Here is a 25047-nt window from a genome sequence, read left to right on the forward strand (position 1 = left end):
GGATTCGGTACCACTGGACAACATGAGACAACAATGTTGTTAATCTTTCGAAGATCCTGCACTATTCTGTATTTTCCACTAGGCTTCTGTAAACCCATAATCGGGGAGTTACATGGACTACCCACGATCTCCTTCAGTATTCCCTGTTTAATCATGGATTCGATCACAGGCTTTATTCCTGCAATCGTCTCTGGTGTCAACTTGTATTGTGGTGTTCTTGGGTATTCAGCATTGGGTCTTACCAAGATCTTTACTGGTTCTACCCCTTTGATCAGTCCTATTTCCTCTCCAGTAAAATCCCACACCTCAGCTGACACTTTCTCCCTCAAATCCTGTGGAAGCTCCTCCACTGTTAAGGTAGGATATAGTTCCACGCACTCCTGCGAGTTTACAACCTCAAAATCGGCATCCTCATCATTGGTCTGCACTTCTACTCCTTCAGGTGTGCAATGTATTGTGCAATTCAGTTTACACAACAGATCTCTTCCTAGCAAACACACAGGGCTAGAATCACAGATCACAAACTGATGTTCGTCACTGTAATTCCCTATCTTTACTGACACTGGTTCGGTCAGAGGATTCGTCATCCTCTTGTTTGCGACTCCTACCACCTGAATCTTCTCTCCCGATATTGGCAGACCTGGGACTACCGCTGATCTCAGCGTGGATCGAGTGGCCCCCGTATCCACCAAAAAGGTTGTAGGACATCCAGCCACTTCAGCCTCTACGTACGGTCCTCTCTGATCTACTTCCAGGGCTGCTCCTAGAGTACAGTCTTCCTCCCTATTCACTCATTGCCCTGTAAGAGGATCAACGTAGTAGCATTCTTCTCCTCCTACGAACAATGGCATTTGTCTATAGGTTTTCCCTCCATTTGTAATGCGAGGTGGTTGAGGAAACGGGGCTCGAGGAGTCTGAGTCCCCCCTTTGATAAACTTTCCCTTCGGGACTGCGGCTCCCTTAACCACGTTGTTCTGTACCTCTTCCTCCTCTTGTTCTAATTCCCCTGTCTCAACATTGTAAGGACACTCGCGTCGCCAATGTCCCACCTCATTACACTGATGACACCTCGTTGTCTTTTTCAGTGTCGCAATATCCATTCTCGGCCTCGGTCTTTCCTCCTCATCTCTGCTCTGATTACTCTGTTTCTTTGCTTGCGTTCCTGTTCCTTGTTGCCGCTGTCCACCCTTTCCAGCTGCTTGCATTTGTACCAGCATTAGCTTTTCCTTGAGTTTCTTGGCCTTCGAATCTATTTCATCGCTACAGTACCTTGCATACCTTAGAATCTCATCTAAAGGTTTGTTCTGCCAACAGATCAAATGCTGTTGTATCATCAGGCTTATGTCTGGTCTCAATCCTAAAACAAACTTCGACACAAACTGTCCTATGTCCTTAGGATCCATTACGTCTAACCCACTGTATTGTTTAAATGCTTTCAGTAACCTCTCATAGAACTCGTGAACTGTCTCTTTAGGCTCCTGAGTTGTTCGATCTATCTTAACCCAGTCTATGTCCTGCACTGGCACTTTCTCTTTTAGCCATGTTATTACTCTTTCGTATTTTTCCATGACTCTATCTGATGGACCATTTGTCCGGGTATCTCTCGGAGGCTCACAAGTGGGCCATTCAATACTAAGTTTGCATGCCGTCCACAAATCTCCGGGTACTACGATATCGAACAATGTGTTCAAATTGATCCACAGCACCTTAGAGATCTTCACGAACCTCTCTACCTGCTTGTACCACTCTACGGGGTTCTCTCTAAGCTTCGGGAAAGAATTAGTGAATGCCGCTAAATCCCCCCTACTCCAAGGTACATGAACGTAGTTTCCGTACGCGATTTCTCGCAAAGGGAAAGCTTCCATTCACATTAGGTCTGTATCCTGGGACTTCACAATTGTACTTCTTCTGACAGATCCCCTTTTAGACCATTTTTCCTCCCATCTATCCAGATCTCTCCATATTCTAATACACATGACTAGTTCCCTTATGTGTACTCTTAGGCCAATCGTTCTACGTTCATCTAGATCTCGATCTGTGCAATTTAGCCTATGGTTGGGCTGTAAAGCTTTAGTTCGTGACATGTCTATCATATACTTTTCTGCTAATTCGGATAGTTTTTCATGAGCTGCCCTTGCTTTCCGAGTAACATCCTTGGATAAGAACAATATTTCATCTGGTGCGTACAGCTATAGCCTCTCTATTGCCACTGTGCCGTCAATTATTTCATCCAAGTCTGATTTTAAACTCATTACATCAATCCGTCTTGCTTTTATTTCAGCTCTCAGTATGTCAGTCCTAGGTTGTTCGCTCACACCCCTCTCACCTCCACTATGCGCCCTACGCCTAAACACAGGTGAGTTATGAGGAGTTTTCCTTCCATCTCTTTGTTCCCACCTCTCTAGATCCCAAGCCTTCCCATCTTCCCGTGGGGTGTGGTGGAACAATGCTCCATCCCCCATCCCTACATTCCGTCTTTTCGGCTCGGTTTCTCCAGATACGAGATAGGATCCACCGTTCTGTTCAAAACCACTGTAACTCGCTTGCTGTCTGGTGTCGCTCAATAAACGATAAGGTCCTTCATGGCCCTCCATGCTCCCGTGATCTCGTTCCTGATCACCAGAAGTATGGCGAGACGTTTCGCGACTCCCTATATTCTCATGACTTCGCTCGCGATCACCGGATGCATGGCGAGACCCTTCGCGACTCTCCATGTTCCCGTGATTCCAATGTTGCACCGTTTCACCCGGGGTATGGTGAGTGCATCTGAAAGTATTTCGGTACTCCTGCGTCCTTCGTTCCCCCTCACTAAAGGTGACGCGAGGCACTTCGCCACACCCTGCACTCCTGTTGTCGCACATTTGCCTATTGCCGCTGATAGTAGGACAATTATTTCCTCTGCTTTCCTGGCTCCCTCTCTCCCACTCCGGGCTGCTTTCGCCAGCTCCACAATGAGAGAGGATCCTGTTATCCTGGTCTCTCCACTCTGCTCCTGTTTCTAAACTTTTATTCCGAATCTCTTCGGCAGTATCCCATTCTTTCAGGTATTCCCTTAATTCCTTATAGGATTTCGGTTTTGGTCCCCTTAAGTCCATTGGCCCTCTTTGACCCCCTGTTCTACCCAGGGACCTGTTGTGGCATCTAATGGGGTACTCCGACTCATCGGTGCTAGTATCTGCCTCTGAGGATTTATCATGCTATTCCTATTCTCCATCTCTGCCCTTTCCCTGTCCCATTGTGCCTGTTCCTCCTGCTGGACCCCTTCTGGGTTGTAGATTGACACAATAGGGCCTATGGTAACAGGTACCTGTAAAGCGTCTGGCATTTGGTACGACCTGGCATGTTGCGTTTCTGGCACCTTCTGGACCACTAATCTTCCCACTACTCTCTGTTCGGAACTAGATTGAGGTATTTCCTCATCTTTCTTGGTATCCCAATCTGTTACTGGGATCGATTTATATTCCCCCCATCTAGCTCCGTCCCCTTGCTGTAGTATGGGACTTGCGGTTTCGCTGTTGTACGGAGGTGGTCTATCTGTTAATAGCCTCTCTATCAGATCCTCCTCCGTCTCGCTTTCCTCATCTTCCTCTAGAGGTTTCTTTTCTCCTGTGGCTTCTATCATTGTGAACAGTTTGTCCGCTTCTATCTTTTGCACTCTCCACTTCTTAGCTTCCTCATCCCATTTGGCATCCTGTACTGCCTTTACTGATCGTCTCACTCTTTCTTGGCGCCTCTTTACGCTCTTTTCGTGTGCTGCTCTAAACCATGCACTAAGGGCTTCAAACTGTGTTGGCCTCGGTAGAGGTCTCGTTGCAAGCATTACCGCTTTCAGTTCGTTCAACACGTCTAGCTTAAACGTTCCGAATCTCGGAAACGTCAGTTCCTTATTCCCTTCAGTTAGCTTATTCCACTCGGAGATCCATAGTATCGAGTGTAAGCCTACATTTACTGCCATATGATAAGCTGGTGTGCCTTCTGGTGGAGCTTCTTCTCTGGCATATAAGTTTCTTCTATTCCTCCTAAAGATTGCTCTTAAACTCTTAAAACACTTCATCTTTTGATAATCTACGATTTTCTCTTATTAATTCTCTTCCTTGTTTACGTCCTGATGACAACCACCAATCCCTGTGCGGCTCTCGCTAATCGGCCTATCCCAGTGCGGTTCTACGCCAACCGACCAATCTCAGCGCGACTCTACGCTGACGTCACTCGTCCCTCTCTGCAGCAGTTCCCTTCCGTTCTCAGCTCGACTCGCGGTCTTGCATGCGTTTCATTCATACACCGAAAAATGACTACTTCCGTCCAAGCGATCACTTTTCTCTGACTGTACGGCCACAGTCTAACTGTAATTGCTACCTCAACTGGCGAAACGTCTTCCCTCTGACGGTCGGACGCTTGCCTCAACTGATAGGTTACTTACACACAGTAAACGTACGACCAGCGTCCGTTACTCATACACTCACTCTTACGCTCCCCCTATCATCGGTCTGTCGGGCGATCAATGGTACCTCATGACCCCCTTTCAATGGTAGTCAAATTACTCTGGGTGTTCGATACACCCGAACCACTTAAGTCCTTCCCTGGAGCTTAAGATTTCATCCGGTTGCGCGCGCTCACAACCTTCCCCCAATCACACTACAGGCATTCAACTCCGCTTGACATTACAACACAAGTACAACATAAAATACCGCAATCTTACAACGCATGACCCTTATACTCACTCTCGACCGACTCTGCTGCTTTTCTCTCGACGCACCGTCAGCACCGTCTTCGGCAGGGATTCTTCTTCTGGTCGTCGATGACTAGGGACCTTGGGGTAATCTAGACCTGACCTAGGTTGTCTTCCTCAAGAAGAAAACCATCCTCTGCTACCAACTGCGGGGAATGAGATTTTAATATAAATTTATGATCAATTTAATAACTTATCTCATTCGTAAATTTTGGATCGCTTGTTATCTGTCATTGAGTAAAAGACAAACCCCGCATAGGTTAGATAAACCCGATAAAATGACACCACTCTGAAGAACCACTTACAACTGATAAAGTTTAAAAGGTTTAATATAAAATTAAGAAAAGTTGCAAATACAATCCTCTCAGGATCAAATTCAACAATTATACAGGAACTAGAAGGAACATATATTCCCTAAAGAACCTCAGTCTACAAACGAATCCAATTAAAGTCAGTTCAAGAATCAGCAAATTAAAAGCATCGATATGAAGTGGTTCTTTTGCGTCATCTACAGAAAGAGAAAAATAATCAAGTTAAAATCTGTCCCTACTCTATACTAAGTGACATCCCTACTTCGCAAGTTCCTAACCTAAAAAGGTGTCAGCAGTTTGACTTCCAAAGAAGTTCAAACTCTCTTAGCCTCTAAAGGTAACTTAAGTTTAAGAAGCAGTACCCTCTCTGCCTACCCATCCGCTCTCTAAGGGTCCTCGGCCTACTGCTCTCTTGCGCTCTGATCTCTCTCTCTGGACATCTGCTCATGCCATCTGCGCTATCTTATCCCCGGGGTGCTGTCCCTAAAATACACAATCACAGTGTGGGTGGAACGCCCCTTCGACGCCCACCACGGACTTTCCCCGTGAGGTCATCTTCTAGCTTTTTCCTTGCTTCGTCTCTTTCGCGTCGTCCGTTAAGTTGACCTTCTTCTTTAGACGCCATCTTCGTCTTCTTGTTGGTGACTTCATTTGACATTTCGGATCAAAAGTCTATAACCTCAGCAGAACTTTAATCTTTATGACTATGTATATAACCTTTCTTGGTCCTGTGAATGGTCATTTCAAAACAAGACTCAAATTCCAAGCGTCTCCTCTCACGTTTAGGCAATAAACTTCGTCCGGCATTGTCACCTTAAATCTAACGAGAACTAGACTCCTTGGCTCTCACGTTCACAGCAAGGCTATTCACGACTCCTGTGAGCCCACTAAATTACATACAGCGGACTACCCTCCTGCGAACCCTTGGTCAGTCAGCTTAAAATCACAAATGACCTAAACTCTTCTAACATTCTTACAAACTTCTTCTACACAGTATAACCTTTAACACACATTTATATACAATCGCATTTAGCAAATCCTTTACGTATAAGTGAATACATTGTACATAGAATATAAATTACATAGAGTATAACTTTATATTCTCATTTGTTACATCGCCGTATATGTTCTCTGCACATTTCTCCATGTTACATTTCACGCCGTTTCTCCATTTAAAGTTACACATGTACATGAACTCTACTTTGCACGTTCTACATTTCGTAAGCATTTCTACACATTTCGACATTAGCCCACTACGTATACGGGCCTTCTAAATCTAATACATGTTCAAGAGTAAAAACAGTTACATTTCCTATATTACTTTTGATTACATCGGTTAACTTTATGCTATAAGCGTCAACTTCACGTTACGATATACATTTCATTCCTACGTTTATACAATGTGCTTGTAACTATGGCTCGGATATATGTTTTATTCAAATTGCGCTCTCTCAGTAAGATACTCGTGTTCACGCATGCCTCACTAACAGAACACTTTGAAGTCCCCATAGGATGGCATGGTAATGCTTGCAGCATATGATTCTGATATTTATGAATAAATTGATCTACAAATATATCAATACACCAATAAATAATCAAACAAAACATGATTGCAAAACTATAGCAGCTTTTGTTACTAGTTATAATAAAAATAAAAGAAACATTTTAAGAGCCCTCTCAAGTTACCCAGGTTTACGCGTAAGATGTTCATCCCGTTCTATTTTTAAATTTGCAGGAGGAGAGATTTGTAATCATGTTTAACTCATTATAAACTCAGAACTACACGACCCACAAATCAAAGTTTTTTTTCGGCTTGCTGAACTGCCCAGGAATGGGTCAGAGAAAGTCGAGGTCTCTGCTTAACAGGTTCGAAACAACGCGTCGAAAGTCTATTTTGACTTGCTAGTTGTAAAGCGACACTGTATATCAACATTTAGATTCAGTCACAACACTTGGCAATTCAAGTCGAACCTGTGCATCAATTCAGGCGCTGATATAGATAAGGGCCACATGCGTTTGTATCACAAACTTTGTTAGGGTCCATCCAGAGACAGATGGCCTCACTGATTGCACACATGGGATTAAGTTGGCTTGCTTCAGTGGGCTTTGTGTCAAGGAGTTATCCCTTTACAGATCCAAGGGTTTAAAATAAAACTTACCGTCCCGCATTTTCCTGCCGCCACAGCTCTCCGACACTTCAGGAAGCTGCCACCCACAGGCCGCCTCCCTCCCTCCCCTCCGCCAATCACAAAGCTGCAATGCCAGCGTTGGGATTGGTGAGGCGCAGCAAAGCACTCCCCACCTGGGCCATTTTCTCTATGTAGGCGGCTGCATGCGCAGTCTACATAGAGAAACAAGCATTTGCAATGCAATAGGTCTCGCATTAGGAAAGTTTGAGCTATTGGTGTTGTAAATGACATTTTTTATTTATGCGTTGGTTTTAAAAATACCGAAATTAATAGCTTTTTCATTTACAATGCCAATAGTTTTAACTTTCACAAATGTGACACCTATAGCTTTTGTAATGCAATATGTGTTGTATTTTCACGAAAATCCAAGAACAGAATTGAAATATTAACATCTTTTTGTGACATTTATAAGACAGACGTCATCGTTGTTCGAGTACTTTACGCTGGTGTTTGGATTCCTGTAAATCCCCAGCGTTGCAGGGTGCTTAAGAATTTTGTGATCACAGTTGTACTGTATTCCGTGCTGGGGGTGAGGGGAGGAGAGAGAGGGGGGGGGAGGAGAGAGAGAGAGAGAGAGCGAGAGAGGGAGGGAGAGAGAGGAAGAGGAAGATAGAGAGAGAGAGAGAGAGAGAGAGAGGGGAAGAGAGAGAATTGGAGTTATGCTAATGCAACCAACACTTTCCCTTGTCAATGGTCCATCTCTGTGCAGACTTCCAGATCCATCTACAAGGTTCATAAGACCTCCAGCACGTCCTGGTAACCGGCGTGTCACACTGGATTGGTTCCGGGTGCACTAACTTGTGTTAAATTCTATTGTAGCTAATACCGGTCCAGCGTTCGTCACAGAATATGTTTTTGACATTTTTCAAAAGTTTATGGTAGCAATAAATAATAACAAAGCCTCACTCATGAGTCGATTTCTTTCATTCACAGTACTTTGCCCAACCTGACTCCTCCTTATCAAGGGGAATATCACGTAATTTCGCAAACCTGTCATTCAAATGTAGGAGGCGCAGCTACTGCTAGGCAGTGCAGTTTGTGCGGCATAATACTTTTAACTCTGCTTCAAAGTCCGCTCAAGCAAGACAAAACTGCAACAACATTATTGCATTTGATTTATGTCCACTGAAACCCGCTGCCATAACAGTCGAATAAAATCCGGCGCTTGTACTTTATGTAAATGAGGAGCTCATAGGCTAGATTCTGTCGAATTAAAGAAAATGCAAGTACATCTTAACAAATCTAGTTTATTGGCCTTTAGCGCATCGGTTTGTTTGTGCGGATGGGAGAAAGGAGAGGGCAGAGATTTAGAAAGAGGGAATGGAGAAGAGCTAGCAAGAAAGAGAGGTTGTGAGTAATACAAAGATCAAGAAAGAGAGTTAGATAAAATGGTGAGAAGGGGCAAGAGAGAGAGAAAGAAAGCGAGGGGACAGTGGAGGGGCAAAAGAGATAGAGAAACTATAGAGGGGCAAAAAGAGAAACAAAAGTGGAGATAGAAAAGAAAAAGAGAGTGACAGTCAGAAAGAGAGAGAAACACAGAGAGAGAAAAGGAGAGCGATCGCAGACTTGAACTTAGTCTGCCACTGGGGCACACCCTTTCTTCACCAAGGCTTCGGCAATAACTGTTGGCATCTGCGTGGGGGTTCTGATACAAGGCACCAGGGATTCGCCTGACAAGTGTCTGACTCCGCCCCTGTCCTAATGGCCTTCCAGACACGGGCTGTCGGAGCATTTCTTCCTTTGCACAAGAGCACACCGTTCGAACTGCTTTCCACTTGCACAGCTCCTCTGTAGAGTTCTAAGCAGTTGGTGGGGAGTGCCCCGTGAGCGAACAGCCTGTCCTTCGTGTTCACCTCGCTTGCCCAACGGAAATGTAACAAACATCACGACACAAGAGCCTGCCTATGGCCAAGAGGAGGCGCTGTGATACTCCAAGCAGGCAGGGGCCGTGCACTGTGCGTAGCTCCAACACGCACATTCTGCAAGCCATCACTATTCATGCACGGCTAAATCACAACAAACTAAAGTGGGCTCAAGTGCTTGCTAATAATGCATTACCATTTCAGGTACCTGTGAAGACTGGAAGTCTGAGCTGCTGAGCAGAGCCAGCTGGAAATCCAACAATCTCTGACTTGGATTACCCTGGCAGGCGCACAGCCCGCTGAGCTATCTTACGATCACTGTCAGAGCACAGTGGAGGGACTGGGAAGTGGGGGATTCTTTTCAAAGGCATGCGCTTCTGGCGACGTGTTCACCAAGGAAAAGTAGTAGCAAGTAGTAAAACAAGTATCAGTTCTGTTCCTATTGTGAAGCGCTCTGACGCCTTCGGGTAAAGTCCGCGCTATATAAAAACGCATTAAATAAATAACTAAATAAAAAATGATACCCTTTGCAGTGAGGAGATTGTGAGAGTGGACTTGGCGCCGTCTCTGCACATGTCACGGTGTTTGCGGCGGCTACTGCCATAGCACAGGGATGCAGGGCTGCTGAAAAAAATCAAAGTGCGCACTGAAAATAAAAAGTGTAAGCAGTGCCCTGTGCTGCGGCGAAAAGACACCCGAGCTTGGGAGACGAGTGTCTGGGCACCCCCAAAGCAACGCCGAATATTGGGAATACTCACTGTTACCTGGCAGCGTAGACTGCCTCTGTGCTCACACAAAGCGATACACGAGCGAAGGCGGCCCCGTGGCCCTTGTCCTTCTTCTACTTCCATGGCCCTGGTCTGCTCGCTGTTCTCAAGCTGGGGTCGTGCGCAGCTGATATTAGATCCGGGTCCTTGTCCGTACTCTCTTTCTGCGGGGGGCGGGCATGCGCGCGCTCGCTCAGTTCGTAGGAGGGACGCACTGGTCCTTGTTATGTTACGCATCTGTATAGGAGGCCGAATGGGGGCACGCGCCGGCAGTTAGACAGATGCCATGGAGCCGCCGCTTCTGATCACCGCCTGCCTCCTGCTGCTCGGCGGGGCCCACGCCGACCCCTCCGGTGAGTGCCAACACGTTTCCTTCAAGCCTTTTCCACATTTGCTTGTATAGGAGGCTGAATGGGGGCACTCGCCGGCAGTCAGACAGACGCCATGGAGCCGCCGCTTCTGATCACCGCCTGCCTCCTGCTGCTCGGCGGGGCCCGCGCCGACCCCTCCGGTGAGTGCCAGCACGTTTTCTTCAAGCCTTTTCCGCGTTCGCTTTGTAGAGGAGGCTGAAAGGGGGCACGCGCCGGCAGTCAGACAGACGCCATTGAGCCGCCGCTTCTGATCACCGCCTGCCTCCTGCTGCTCGGCGGGGCCCGAGCCGACCTCTCTGGTGAGTGCCAGCACGTTTCCTTCAAGCCTTTTCCGCGTTGTGAAATCCTCACATGCGGTGTGGCTTCGGGGGCTGTAGAGTGCGAGCACGTTTTCACATAAATGAAAGCGAAACTGACACGCGCACGTTAGACCTGAATGAAAGCGCAACAAGCAGCCAAGGCGCCAAAGCGCGCCCACGAGCACAAATCTCCGGCAGGAGACGCTCGTAACAATCTGCTGTCCACATTCCCCTGAAAGTGATGACATAAGTTGTCGACCTAGACAGCAAGCAAAGCTTCGCTTTGCTTCCGTCTAGGCTCGACCTAAAAAGGGAAAGTGGGCGGTCTTGCTTAAGGGCAGGGGGAGAGTGTCTTGCTCACTGTTGTGCATACTGACAATTTGGCCGTCCCCAAACAGTCAGTATGGACAACATTGAGCAAGCCACCCCCCCTGTCCTCGAGCAGGACTGTCCACCCCCAACCAGGCACTTCTGCGTTCTCGCCGTGCGAGAAGGCAGAAACATAAAATGGTAGTTATTACATCTATGTTTCTGCCTTCTTGCACGACGAGAAAGTAGTGGGACGATGCCCCCATGCCTCAATTGGGGAGCCGCCAATGACCTTACATGCATCCAGCTATTAACTATAGACTAATTCGATTTTGAATGCTTAAAAGAACAACTAACATCCAGTACAGATCTAGACACAATTAATTTGCTTAGAAAACGGTATGAGTGGTTACAAGAAGCGTTTGATATCCTAAAAGCACTACAAATGACACAACAGAACAAAAGAAGAAATCCTGAGATAAAGGAGCTAAAACAACAAATTAGAAAGCTGCAACGTGCCTAGCTAAAAGCAAACACCAATCAAGACCAACTTAGCCTAATTTAATTTTAATTTAATTTTTAATTTATTTGCGGGTTTATATAGCGCTAGGAATTGACTCCCGGAGGAGTATCTCCACGCTTCGACCGCTGGGGAACCCGTCCTGGCTCACCCTGAGAGATGGTCCCTGATGGGTATCTCTAAGGTGCGACCAAGCATCCCCGGCGGTCTGGGGGGCCGTTGTGAAGATGAGGCAAGCTAATGCCCAGAGTTGCCAAGTGTGGTTTCTGACTAGAGTAGGCACCGAGGCAAGAATTATCGAGTCCGCTGACCCTGGTCCACGACCCTGCCGCGTCGGGAATCGAACCCTGGTCCCGGGCCATCCTCTGCTTACGGGTCTGCCGCCTCTAACCAGTGAGCCACACTTCTCCTACAGAAAATTAACAGAATATACAAGTCACCTATCAAAAAAGCTCAGAAAAAGTACTATTCAGAGACAGAATTCAAAATGCTAAATGTGCAAATAAAGAATTCCACAAACTTTTCAATTAATTTTGTAAACCAAATTGCCTAGAAAGAGCTAATCCTGTTATTTAAGAATCCATAGACAAACTGGCAAATAATTACACGGCCAATTTCGACTCACTCATTGGACTCACACTTAAAACAAAAGCACCAGCGCTGACCCGTTTCCAGAACAACAATCCAAGAATACTCTCACCCAGCCTCTTCGTTCCTGCAAACAAATTCACACAATGAATTTATATGGACCTGGTCAAAGCAAGCAGGCCTGCCGGCAGCCCTTCTGACTCATGCCCACCGCAAGCCTTCAAAACAATTCTTCCAACAAACTTTCCTGGCCAAACTGATAGAGAGAGCCCCAGATATCACAATTCATTGAAGTTAAAACCATACTTTTAGACTTCCAAACGAGATTCAGTCCAGGAAGAGGCACTCTAATCTGCCATCCTTGCCATCTGGGATGACATGAAGAACACAGTTGACCAGAACGGGGTTACTGGGCTACTTCTCTTGGCCCCGTCAGCCTACCTTTGACACTGTTGACTATGACAGTCTGATACAAACACTCAACGAAGTCGGCATAGAGGGGTCTGCTCCCGACTGGAACACACCCTACCTTCACAACAGAACTAATGTCATCCATAACAACCCTTTCTCATCCAAACCATACTTCACAAAAGCAGGGGTCCCTCAAGGCTCTATCATCTCGTCCATACTTTTCGGCTTCTACATAAAACCATTAACAGCACTGCTCAATCAATTTCACCTCATGTGCTATAATATGCAGATGACAAGCAAATGCTCCTTTAACTGAAATGCCCCAAAGACATTGGAAAGTCGCCTATTTCCAGTTGTCTCTGACACGTGGATCAATGGATGACGTGGAGCCATCTCAAATTAAATGCTTCCAAAATGGAAATACTCATGTGTAACAATTATAAAAATGATGACCTGCTCGTCGCTTGGCCTGATGATATGGGAACATGGCTTAAAGTATCGAAGTGTGTAAAAAACCTCAGAATGACCATGGACTCCAAGCTATCAATGAAGGCCCTAGAGGACAAACTAGTAAGATCAAGCTTGATTACTATAAAAACTCTGAGACAAATCTACCCCCATTTGGGATTTCCAGACAAGATGCAGGCTACCATCTCTCTAGTTCCGTCCAAACTTGATTACGCCAATTATCCTCTACCATGGATCACCTTTAACGACCATGAAAAGACTACAACCAATTCGGAACTCAGCTGCCAGACTACTCTTAATTATAATTTTATTTATTTATTATTATTTATTTATTGCATTTCTAAAGCGCACTAACAGGCATCTTGGCGCTCGTAGCTCATTCTATGACCACCTCCGCAGGAACTTACTATAACAAGGCCCTAATTCTTAGGATATAACCATGTTTTTAGATTGCTTCTTAACAGCAGGAGTTCACTGATTTGTCTCAGCTCAAGAGGTAAGGTTTTCCAGAGCTTTGCATCAGAGATCCCAAATGATCTGCCCCCACCTCTAACTTTTTTGAAACAGGGGACTTTTATTTATCAGTTTTGCCCCAGATGAACGCAAAGTTCGGCCAGGGGCATACCATTCAAATTTGCGCTTTGGAGGGAAATAGCACCCCTTCCATGCAAAGCTTTAAAGACTAGGCAAAGTGATTTGAACTTAATTCTTTGTGTCACAGGGAGCCAGTGGAACTCCACCGGGGCCCCAGAGGCGGAGGACCGTCTCGACCAGCCTAGTACCAACTTAGCTGCAGTTGATTGCATCCTCTGCATCCTCTCCACTAAAAATGTTGGAGAATCAAGGAGCAAGGCATTGTAGTTGTCAACTCAACTGAGTATGGTGCTCTGTGCTATCAAGGAGCGTGCATGATGGGGTAGTAGAGGGAAGATCTTCCTAAGAGAATGAATAATGGCCAAACAACAGTCCACCACTTTCGTGACATGCGCCTCTAGAAAGCTTATAAAGCTGTAAGACCACTTGTACCCTGCCTTGAAAGCCCTGCATTGGTTACAGGTTTGCCAAAATATCCACGTTCATGCTGCTCTGCATCAACCACAAAGTGATACATGAAACAGGAACCACTCTTCATCAGGAATAAAATAATGAAACACATTTGACAAAGGAACCTCTAGAGTGGCACTTCACCTCAAAATCCCAAAGTACAATGAAATACCCATGGCTGGCACATCCTTCTCTATTCAAGCAGCCAAACTATAAAACCCTTTACCTTCCAACCTATGATCCATGGATAACCATATTATCTTCAGAAAACTACTCAAGAATTGGCTCTTTCCCTCATGAGAACCATTCGCAAACAGATAGAAATATACAGCATATCTCTCTCTGTGTATAAACATGTACTTGTACTATAGATATGTACCTATGTATGTGTATTGCTTTATAGAAACATGTATAATATATATTTTTTTATCCTCATATGTTTGATCAGTATATAAATGGAGAAAGAAGAGATAGCTATGTCTATTCTCACTTTCCAGCCAAGAGGAAACCCGGACTCTCCACTTGGGAGGAGATGAAAACCATCACGGGGTCCTCTTCTATGTAGCTTTTACTCTTTCCTCCTTTTTAGTTACAGGTTCTTATTTGATTTTACATCTTGGTGAAGACACTAGTTATGTGAAAGAATCCAGTATTTACTGATGCTTAATCAGTGGATAAATAAACCAAAGAATAACAAATAGAGAGAGGATATTTAAACAAAAAGAATATACATAGTTAATTGCATCGAAATTACATATATTATGAGACTATTTAGGCAACACATATAGGAAGATTTAAGGAGGACGATAATTTTTGACCCCGTTATCCCAGAAACTCCAGAAATTCATTCTCTTGTTAAAGTGAATTGCTCTATCTATTTTTGCAAATCTAGGAATTGAATTTAACCATTCATGTTCTGGGGGAGGAATAGGGAGAATCCACTTAATGCAGAGTTCTCTTCTAGCTAGAAGAGTTAGAACAAATAATTAGAGCTTTTAATGTGTATAATATTTATGTTCATAAAAATAAAGACTTCAGTTAGTTCTGCTTAACAAATTTACATATTACTGAAGGTTACATAATTCCATGTTTTTAACAAGTATATAAGTGACTGCATAAATAAGCAAATCATTTATCAAAACTTTTTATTTACAATTACTTCACTATTGCATTACAAACAAAACAAAATAATCAATTACATTAATTTAAAGTTAAAGAACACTTGAAAGACGGAGTTTATTGAATGCATTTTCAATCTACATATTCTACCTCCCTAAATTAAGGATCAATAAATGATTTACTGTTCCTCTCATTTATCTTATCCAATGCATTACCATATTTCACACCCTGTACCACTCTCAATATTTCCTCTACCTCCACTCTATGGATCATCTCAAACCTCAATCTACTACTCCTTACACTGCACTACCCTATTGCTCTCCCTATACCTCTATCAATATATCCTCTACCTCCAGTCTCTTATTCATCCCAAACCCCATACCACTACTATGATCCCCAAAATAACCTTTTCTAGAATCTTCCCTCCTCTACCTCTCCTACTATTCCAATCCTTCAAAACAAGCCTTACTAAAGCCTTCCCTCTGACTTTTACCCCCTCCTTTTTAATCACCCCAAGCTTCCTCCTACTGCAATGAGCACCCACAATATAGATATAAATCCTTCTCTCTTAAATTCCTCCACTGTTCTTTTCAATCCAAATAACTGAAAACATATCCACCACTCTAATTACTTTAATATTTCATTATACTAATTCACCCACTAATCCTTTATGGGTTCCAGAGTAGCGTGCTTCTCACCAAAAAAGCGCCTAAACATTCCATCAGGGGTAACAAGCGCTATATGAATGTAAACCTATTTCCCCCTTAAATCCCTCCACTATCATTTTTAATCCAAATAACAGTCTAATATGTCTACCACACAAATTACTTTCATATTTCTCTATACTACTTCACCACTTATCCTTTCTGGGTTCCGGATTATTGTGCTACTCGCCGATAAAGCATTTCAACACCTCATTAGAGGTAGCAAGCACACTATAAATGCAAACCTTTTCCCTGTATCCCTCCACTATCCTTCTCAATCCAAATAACTAAAATATCCACCACTCATATTACTTTCATATTTCACTATACTAATTCACCACTAATCCATTATGGGTTCTAGGGTAGTGTGCTACTCACTAAAGAAGCACTGAAACACCTCATCAGAGGTAGCAAGCAATATATAAATGCAAACCTTTTCCCTTCTTCTATCCCTCCACTATCTTTCTCAATCCAAATACCAGACTAGCATGTCCACCACTCAAATTACTTTCATATTTGCACCATAATAATTCAGCACTAATCCTTGATGGATTAGTAGCACGCTACTCTCTGAAAAGCTCGTCAGCACTTTTTCAGGGGTAGTGTTGGACTTGGCCCTTTTTTCAGGGTCAGCCCTGAACTTTTGCCTTCCTCCTGTATTTCTTCTGACCTGTTGTTGGATGTTTTATGACTGTGGGCACTTTACCACTGCTGATCAGTACTAAAGTGCATATGCTCTCCCTATTGTAAATTGACGTATGGATTAGTGATTCCATTATTGGCTGATTTGGTTTACTGGTCAGCCCCTAGTACAGTCCACTGATTGTGCCCAGGGCTTGTAAACCAAATGCTGCTAGTCAACTTGCTGCACTGGTTGTGCCACCCACAGAAGCAGCCGATAAAAGTGTGTCTCAGGTCTTCCATTGCAGAGCCGGTGTGCAGTCTGGTACTGCCATGCTGACTGTGCAAGTGCACCCACTTGCTAGTACCTAAACCTTCCCTTTTCTTCATGTCAGACACCCCTATTGTCAGCCCATGGGCAGCATGCATAGTAAGTATAAGGTAGGACAAGCCCTAATGTGTGTGGCATGCCCTAATACTAAATTACAGACATTTTCGTTTTTCGCTATTTCAAGGCTACCTATTCCCCATAGGCCAGAATGGGCAGATAGATAATTTCATTTTATAATCCTAACTTACTCAGAGAACTAGGTAGAAATTCAAGTTTAGGATGCCTAAACTCAGAATTATAAAATACATCTTATAGTGAAGTTGGTTTTAAGATTCTGTGTTTGAAAATACCCCTTTTAGAATGAAGGTATTTTCCTGTCTAACTATCTAAGCCTGCCTCTGCTAGGTTCTGTATTCCTTGTCTGGAGATTGAATGACAGGGGGATTCCAGGAGACAGGGTGAGTCAGCACAGGGCTGAATAAAGAGATCTACATGTAGATGGGGGGAGAAGGTGCACTTGGGACCTTAATAGGGCTGTGCCTTCCCCCCACATTGCTGGCTCCACCTGCTGTGGTGCGTCTGATGTCCCTGCCCTGCACGGTGAAAGAAAAGAAGGAGTCATGTAAACAGAGTGCTCCAGGACTGACCAGATCTGGTTTGGATTAGGCAAAGGCCTCTGTGCCTTCAGGGAACAAAGAGAATCTGTGTACAAAAGAGGGGACCAAACACCATGACTTTAGATCACATTGGACAACAAGAAGAAACCTTTGCTGAGGAGTGGAACCAGAGAGACTGAGCAGAGACTATCCCTAAACTGAAGTGCTGCTTGGGAGATTGGCCTGCAGTGGTTGCCTAACTGCCAAAGAAAGGAGAGAGGAACTTTGTGTACTTCATTTCATCTTGTAAGGATCTCCAAGGGCTTGGGAAAAGAGCTTTCCTCCTGCTGAAGTCTCAGGAACAACAGACTTCACCCACCAGCTCCCCAAGAGTTCTTTGGAAGTGCCTGCAGTTATGCTGGACTTTCTGAGGAACTACATGTTGCAAGAAGCTGGAAGCGCAACTCAAGAACAGAAAGCGTGTCACCGAACTGCCCCTGCCGCTTCACAACACGAATCGACTCGCATCGATGGAGAAGAGGATCGAGGTCGCAGCACACATTGCCACATCACCAGGAAGCGTGTCGCAGAAGAATCATTGAGTCATCGCAGGGCCATTGATGCGCCTCTTATCGCTAGGGGAGAGGATCGACTTCACAGCACATGCTGCTGCATCACTTGAAATTGTGTTGCAGGGCCTGTTGCGGCTCATCGCCAGAGACTAGGATCGACGTTGCATCAGACCCTGCTGCATCTCTGGGAAGTGTGTCACAGGGCCTGTCACTGCTCATTGGCGGAGGAGAGGACTAACGTCACAGCAGACACCGCCGCATCATCGGGAAGAGTGTTGCAGGGCCTGTCGCAGCTCGCTTCTTTGTGGAAACAACTCGCATCACCAGGAGAAAGGTTCGACGTTGCAGCAGATGCCGCCGCATTACTGGGAAGCGTGTCGTAGAGCCTGTCGCGGCTCGCATCGTGTGAAGCATCTCACACCACCAGAGAAGAGGATCGACATCGCTGCAGATGCTGCTGCATCACCGGGAAGTGTGTCACATTAAGAGAAAAGCATCATCTTTGTTTCTTTGCACCAGATCTTTAATCCATCACCGTCCTTCCAACCCATTCAATGTTTTGCATTATGAATCTTAAAGTAAATTAAACTCAAAGTGTTGTATTTACCATCTTAAGGGAACTAAGCTAATTCTACCATTTTAAGTACAGTATTGTGGATTTTTGTTCTTTATGGTCTTGTGTTAAATCTATGTAAAAGATACTTATTTTTAATATACAACTTGTGTGGTGTTGATCTGTAGTTTTGTCACTTGTTTACTGTATGTGTTCACAAATGCTTTACACACTGGCTCTGAGATAAGCCTGCCTGCTTGTGCCAAGATACCAAGAGGGTGAGCTGGGGTTATTTTAGGAGTTTACTCCCTTACCCTGACTAGATGCCAGGGTCCCCATTTTGTCAAAGGTACCTACCTGTGTCAACTAGAGATCCCCATTTGTAACAGGTAGCAAGAGCTACATAAATGAAACTTTTTCCAGCTTCCATCCCTTCGCTATCCTGCTCAATCCAAATAACTGACTATCAAATCCACCACTCAAATCACTTTCAGGTTTCACTATACTAATTCACCACTAATCCTTTATGGGATTTGGAGTAGCGTGCACCTCAACTCATCAGAGATGGCAAGCCCTATATAAATAAAAACTTTTTTCCCTCTTCTATTCCTCCACTATCCTTCTCAAACCAAATAATTGACTGACTTACATATCCACCACTCAAATGACTGTTATATTTTTGCTATACTAATTCACCACTAATCATTTATGGATTCCACAGTAGTGTGGTACTCGTCGAAAAAGTGCTTTGACTCTTTACGATGCAATTACTATACAATACAATTTGTCTGTAATTTTAGCCTCTCCACTAAAAGACAAAATTGTGATTGCCCAGCTGAAGGGAGGGAGTCTCCTGTGCTGCATTGTGGATGCGGAGGCTGTGTGGGCTAACCCCTGGTGGCGTTCGGTAGATTGGTCAGTAGGAAACAATGTGTAGTGTGGTAAGCACTCTTTAAAGTCTACACGGGTAAGCCTCATCTCATGCAGGGGGCAGACAGACAGACAGCCAGCAAGCCACTAAAGATGCTGTGCACCTACATATAAGCATTCGAAGTCCTGAAGGGCTTATCCAACAGCAGTCCCGGGTAGCTTTAGAGTGGTAACAGCTAACTGGTGGCTCCCTAGTACCCAAATCAAATATGGTGCATGTTGAAGTGACTGAAAAAGGAATGAGGGATGAGCAGTTGAAGGTTTTCAAAATAATACAATAATTGGGGTAGCACCACCATCTTCACCAGTGCCGCGGGGCTCATTACTGAAAGGGGAAGAGAAGATCAAAAAGCAAACTGTGCTAGTTATTGGAAGGTAACTGATTCCCCATTCAATTTGGGTTCTAATTGTACAGAAAAGTGAAAACACTACCATATGTTAAAGAAACACTTTCTACAATGTGCAATATTTATCATGTTCTGATATTTTGCTGGTGTAATTTACATCCCAAATATGTTTAAGATTCTGCTTGTACGGTGGCCCGGAAGGATGAGCCAGATCACTGGTTTGGGCTCAGCTCGACTGCAGAACCATTTTAAGACATGGACAGAGGGGGTGATTGAGCAGCACAACCTTCCAAGGAGTCTGGCTTCTGCTCACTCTCCACAAGCACACTCAGCAGCTTGTTGCACTACCAGAGTTTCCCCGGGGTGGGTGCTGCTTGCTCAACCCTTGACAGTGCCTCTTCTGTTTCTCTTTTCTCTACTGAGACAAATCCCCAGGTACACAATACTTTTCGATACTCATGGCAGGTCCATCTAATTGTAATTTAATCCTGCTCTTTAGTTCTCTTTGGCTGGTACGTTGGTCTCCCAGTTCTGAGCTGAATGTAGAATCCCCAACACACACTCTAGTGCTGTCAGACTACAGACAAACTGTGGGTATGTCACATCCTGACATTAGGTGTAAGACTGTCGACCACACCATCTGCTCTGCCACATTAATCTGATTTAGGTTTAACATTGACTGGAGGTTGAGGTGAGGCACTTACCTTAATGTTTCCCAAACTGATCGGCTTTGTTTTTGAAATGTTTAGAAACATAATCAAAGTTTGCTACTTTGCTGTTGCATTTCTTCAAGAAAGTTTGGGTAATTCTGGATAGGGGTGATGTACTTGACACCGTCCTCAAGGTCATAAAGTTACAATTGAACAAGGACATATTTTGCCACCTGAATGTAGCATACCTAGAGACAGTCACATAAAGACCATAGTGAATGTATACTATGTAGAAAATAGTAAAAAAATGCACTGATAAAATAGGGGGGTAGGGCCTCTCCTTTGATGTGTCTGTAAAACTGACCTTTATCCTGAGTTATTGTCCTGAATTGTGACCCTTTCTCCTGAATTTTTGTCCTGAATTCTGGGCCTTTGTTCTGAAATTTTTACAGTTCTATCCAGAAATTGCCTCCATGTCAGTTGGTCACCCTAGTGCAGATACACAATCTCCTCTTCTTACTTGGTGTGCAGTGATTGAACCATGAAACCATGAGTGTGGAACCAGCGCTAACCCTATTAGGAGTGTTCAGGGGGAGGCGTCATGGGACATTACACAAGAAAGCACACAGGCATCCTGATACCCAGTTCAAGAATGTGCCTTTCACAAGCCCTCTGATGCTCAGTCAACACTCACCCTGTCCTCTTTGATTTTCAGGTGTTCTGCCAACTCCTCGCCCTAGGATCACACCTGGCATCTGCACACAGTAAAGAGGCCATGGAGTTCCTGAACACCTTCGCCTTCTCACTCTCAGGTGTTCATAGTGCCTACTGGATTGGGGCATCGGACCTTTACAAGGTAGTGTGCTCCATTACATGGTCTTAAATGGATGTCAGGGGCAAATCTTACAAATAGGGCATGGTTTTGGGAGTTCAGGTAGAAACATGATATTGAAAAGGAAAATTTCCCAACCACTTCTCACCTTCCTCCAAACAAATTGAAATGTGACATGATGGCTTAGAGTCAGGTCAGGGGGACTAGCTATGAGTAGTGCATCGGGTGCAGTGGACCCAGGTCTAGAGGCCTTAGGAGCCATTGAGACCTCAAATATTGTTCTGTTTTACTCCTCTACAAATTGCCAGGAAGTCCCAATTGTCTTGCCTGGACAAAGCCCATGGTAGCCCAACTGTCCCCCCTTTGAGCCTGTTGCAAAAAGTGGGTGCAAAAATCTCTGCCACGATTTTACAGCACCGGCAGCCTGCACCTGTCAGTGGAAGTGCGGTGAGCTGAGTCCCAACCAGAAGGGGGAGGGGAAGTGACTGCACCCTGTCAATGCAAGTGGAGAAAACTGAACCCCAACAAGAGATGGGCTGGGGGAGGCTTGACCCCATAAATGCAAGTGAGGTGAGTTGAAGGCCCACAAGACCCAGAGGGGCTGCACCCCATAAGCTTAAGCGAGGTGAGCTGAGGCCCAACAAGAGGTGGGGGCGTTGTAACCCATCAATACAAATGTTGTGTGCTGAGGCCCAAAAGGAGGTAGGGGAGCTGTCCCCATCACTGCATGTGAGGTGAGCTGAGGCCCAACAAGAGGTGGAGGGGCTTCACCCCATCAATGAAAGTTGGGGGAGCTGAGGTTCAACAAGAGACAGTGGGCTGCACCCCATCTACATAATTAGGGTGAGCTGAGGCTCAACAAAAGGCAGTGGAGGCTGCTCCCCATCAATGAAAGAGGGGTGACCTGAGGCCCAACAAGGAGCAGGGGCTGTACCAGTCAGTGCAAGTGGAGAGAGCTGAGGCCCACCAAGAGGTAGGGGAGGGGAGCTGAACCCCATCAATGCAAGTCGTGCGAGCTGAGGCCCTATTAGATGCAAGAGCTAGGGTTGTCTATTCAATTGTAACTTGTTAATACAATGTCAATTTTAAATGAATTAGAAACTTTCAAAAAGCAAGTAGATCCTCTGGCTTAGGGTACCTTCACTTTAATTTTTCCATTTCTAGCACTGGTTTATGGTCTATATTTAAAAGGGTGAAATGCCATCTTTAGCTGATTTTCCCAATGATGTCCTCAGCATTGTCATAACAATACCCTCAAAGCTCTCTTGAGTTTCATATCTCAGATTTCCACCCCTGGGGTAAACAACAGTGGTCAAATACACCCTTTCAGAATCCAAACCTCAGATGGTAGGATGGGTTCTGGGCAGAGGGTCCAGATGCAAAGACCCACAAATGAGGTGAGCCGTGGGGCCAGTAGTTATAGCTCCTTGACATTAATGGGTCTCTTTCTTACAGAAAAAGCGCTTTGTGTGGACAGATGGATCTCTCATGAACTACAAGAGCTGGCACCCGGAAGAGCCAAACAACACAGGGGATCAGGAACACTGTGTATGCTCCAACTATAAAAGTAGGTATTTTCCTCCCACATTCAAAGGCCCTTTCCTGTAAGTCTTTCATTTTTTTCACATAAGCAGTGCAGTGCTTCACACCCATTTTGTGAATACATTTCTGCTTTTATTTAAAATATTCATGGACATTTGTTGAACTGGACCCATATTCAATAGGTATTTTTAGAAAAGCATGGCTGCAGACTCTCTATCTTTCACTATGTGCCAGAGTTTCTAGAAGTAGTTTTGAGTTGCTCCTGATTTACTTCTGAACTGATAATTACATGTTTGGAATGAGTACAATACAGAGGCTAAATGGTTTTGTTTCTTCTCTCATAGGCCCAGGACTCTGGGGGGATGTCAGGTGTGACAGTAATCTTGCCTTCATCTGTAAAGCCCCCAACCCTTCTGGTGACAAGCCCTTCTGCGTGAAATGATGTAACAATGTGAAGCAACCAATCATGCCAGTTCGAAGAGGTGGAAGCACAGTCGCCAGGGACAGGGAGGGAGGAACCCTTAGGGCCTTGTTCCTGAGTGACACTAAACATAAAAATAAACAAGGCGCTTTATTCACCCATAATGTGTGTTCTTAACTGTCAAACCTCAATGTGCAATCTTTACGTTCCACATCTCTGGCCACAAAATTGGGATTTGTTCAATTCTGCCATCATAAATGGTAATTGTGAAGATCTGCAGGTGCCACAGTAGGTGTAAGAGTGACACTGTGGCAGCTGGGGTGTAAGTGTCCCTTTGAAGCCCAGTGAGCACCGACTAACTTTTGAATGAGTGTGGCTCGATGACTGGGCACTAAGATACAACCCTTACTTGGGTGGAGTGAGCTCTTCACATCTAATGGCTCTGGCGCCCCTGTTGCAGGATTGGTGTTCACCCCTGTGAGGTGGGCAGAGGACCCCAGGGTGAAGGACCCAACATGTTCCCAGGGTGCATTGCCTGGTGACATGATCACCACATCTGACCAAACCACAAGCCTGGCTTTCCTTCCTTCTTCCAAGGCCTACTGGTTTCACATACATTGTGAGCCCTCGTGAAACAGAAATCACAGCCACTGGAATCCTCCCCACGTAGGTCCAGCCTCATTTGTAAGTTCTGAACATAGAGGGGGACGAGGAGCACTTAAAGGTCCAGCATGCGGGCTCCATAGGATGCTATGTAATACAAAAAGGCACGCAGTTCCTGGGGGTAGAGGGGATGGGAGGATCTAGGTCACAGAAATTGAAGCAACAGATCAGGGGATCTCATTGCTCAGAAGCAAGAGCCCTCACACACCCGGGTGGGTGTCATGCTTCACCATCAGGCAGCTCCTCATTGGGACTGTGCTGCAATGACCTACGGGCCCCTCGAGGAGGTCCTTTGAGCATAAGAGGTCAATGTGAGCTGTAGGGTAGAGTTTCTCTAGGTGGAGATTGGTGTGATGTGAATTTGTGGTTTCAAAAATAGCTAAGAGTTACACAATTAAATTTAATATGAGGACTCTCCTGTAATTATTAAAAGGCAATGGACGACGCAATGTGAAAGTAATGGTTCTATCCAGCTCATACCATATGGGTGAATGTAGGTCAGCATGTTTCTTGTCTCAAGTGTCGCTATCGATCTGGGCAATTCTTTAGGACTGAAAAATGTAACTTGATCTACCTGTGGTAGGGAAAATGTATGCATCATTGGCAAAAGGTACCCCAATCATACAACCAAATCTTCACAGTAAAGTATAGCTGGAGATATCCCAAACGCAAGCCACGTTCGGGAAGCTACAGACTGCTGATTGACTGATGACGGAAGAGACTACGCTAGCTCTGAAACAAAAAACTGATTCAGGGATGACTTACTCCTTCGCTGCCACCCTGGAGGTGAGTTCTCCATTAGTGCTGTCAGCGTAGGGCAAACATTGAGTGTCAATGCTGCAACCATCAATGAAGCCCCAGCAGGGAGAGGATAAAAAGTAGGAGTGCCTGAGGCTGCCTACTGTCTCCTCTTACTCAAAATGAGAGAGTAGTAGAACAATTGTGTAAAATTGTGAGCCAAGGATGAAGAGGATTTGGAGTTTATGTTCCTGATTCCATAGAGTGGTCCACAGAAGGGGATGGGTAGGAAATATAGCATAGGAAAAGACAAGCCAGGATTAAAGGAAGCAAAGTTGTGCATGGACCTTGTAAGATGACCCAGGCTTCAGAAAATAGGTATAAACCAGGCTGGCCCAAGAACTGGGATATCAAGACTTGGGTTATGTGAAATTTATGACATCGCTCAAACGTAGTATTAATCTTTTCTTCAGAGGAGAGATCACAGATTTTTACTTCATAAATACTGGAGTCCAATGACCCATCCTTTCACATCCACCTGCTGCCCCTGGTGACACTGA

General features: G+C 44.9%; 1 protein-coding gene across 1 annotated transcript in view; it reads left to right on the forward strand.

The window, feature by feature from the left end:
- The window catches only part of LOC147736695 (lectin-like), a 123934-nt gene extending 100827 nt beyond the window's left edge, over positions 1-23107 (forward strand). The window contains exons 3-5 of the mRNA XM_086953811.1: positions 21007-21147; positions 22579-22690; positions 23010-23107. Coding sequence (XP_086809937.1) covers positions 21007-21147; positions 22579-22690; positions 23010-23107 — 351 coding nt within the window. The remainder of the gene's footprint in view (positions 1-21006; positions 21148-22578; positions 22691-23009) is intronic.
- Positions 23108-25047: the final 1940 nt, after the last annotated feature.

The sequence above is a fragment of the Lissotriton vulgaris genome, chromosome 1_2, assembly GCF_964263255.1.
Source record: "Lissotriton vulgaris chromosome 1_2, aLisVul1.2, whole genome shotgun sequence".
NCBI classification, from domain to species: domain Eukaryota; kingdom Metazoa; phylum Chordata; class Amphibia; order Caudata; family Salamandridae; genus Lissotriton; species Lissotriton vulgaris.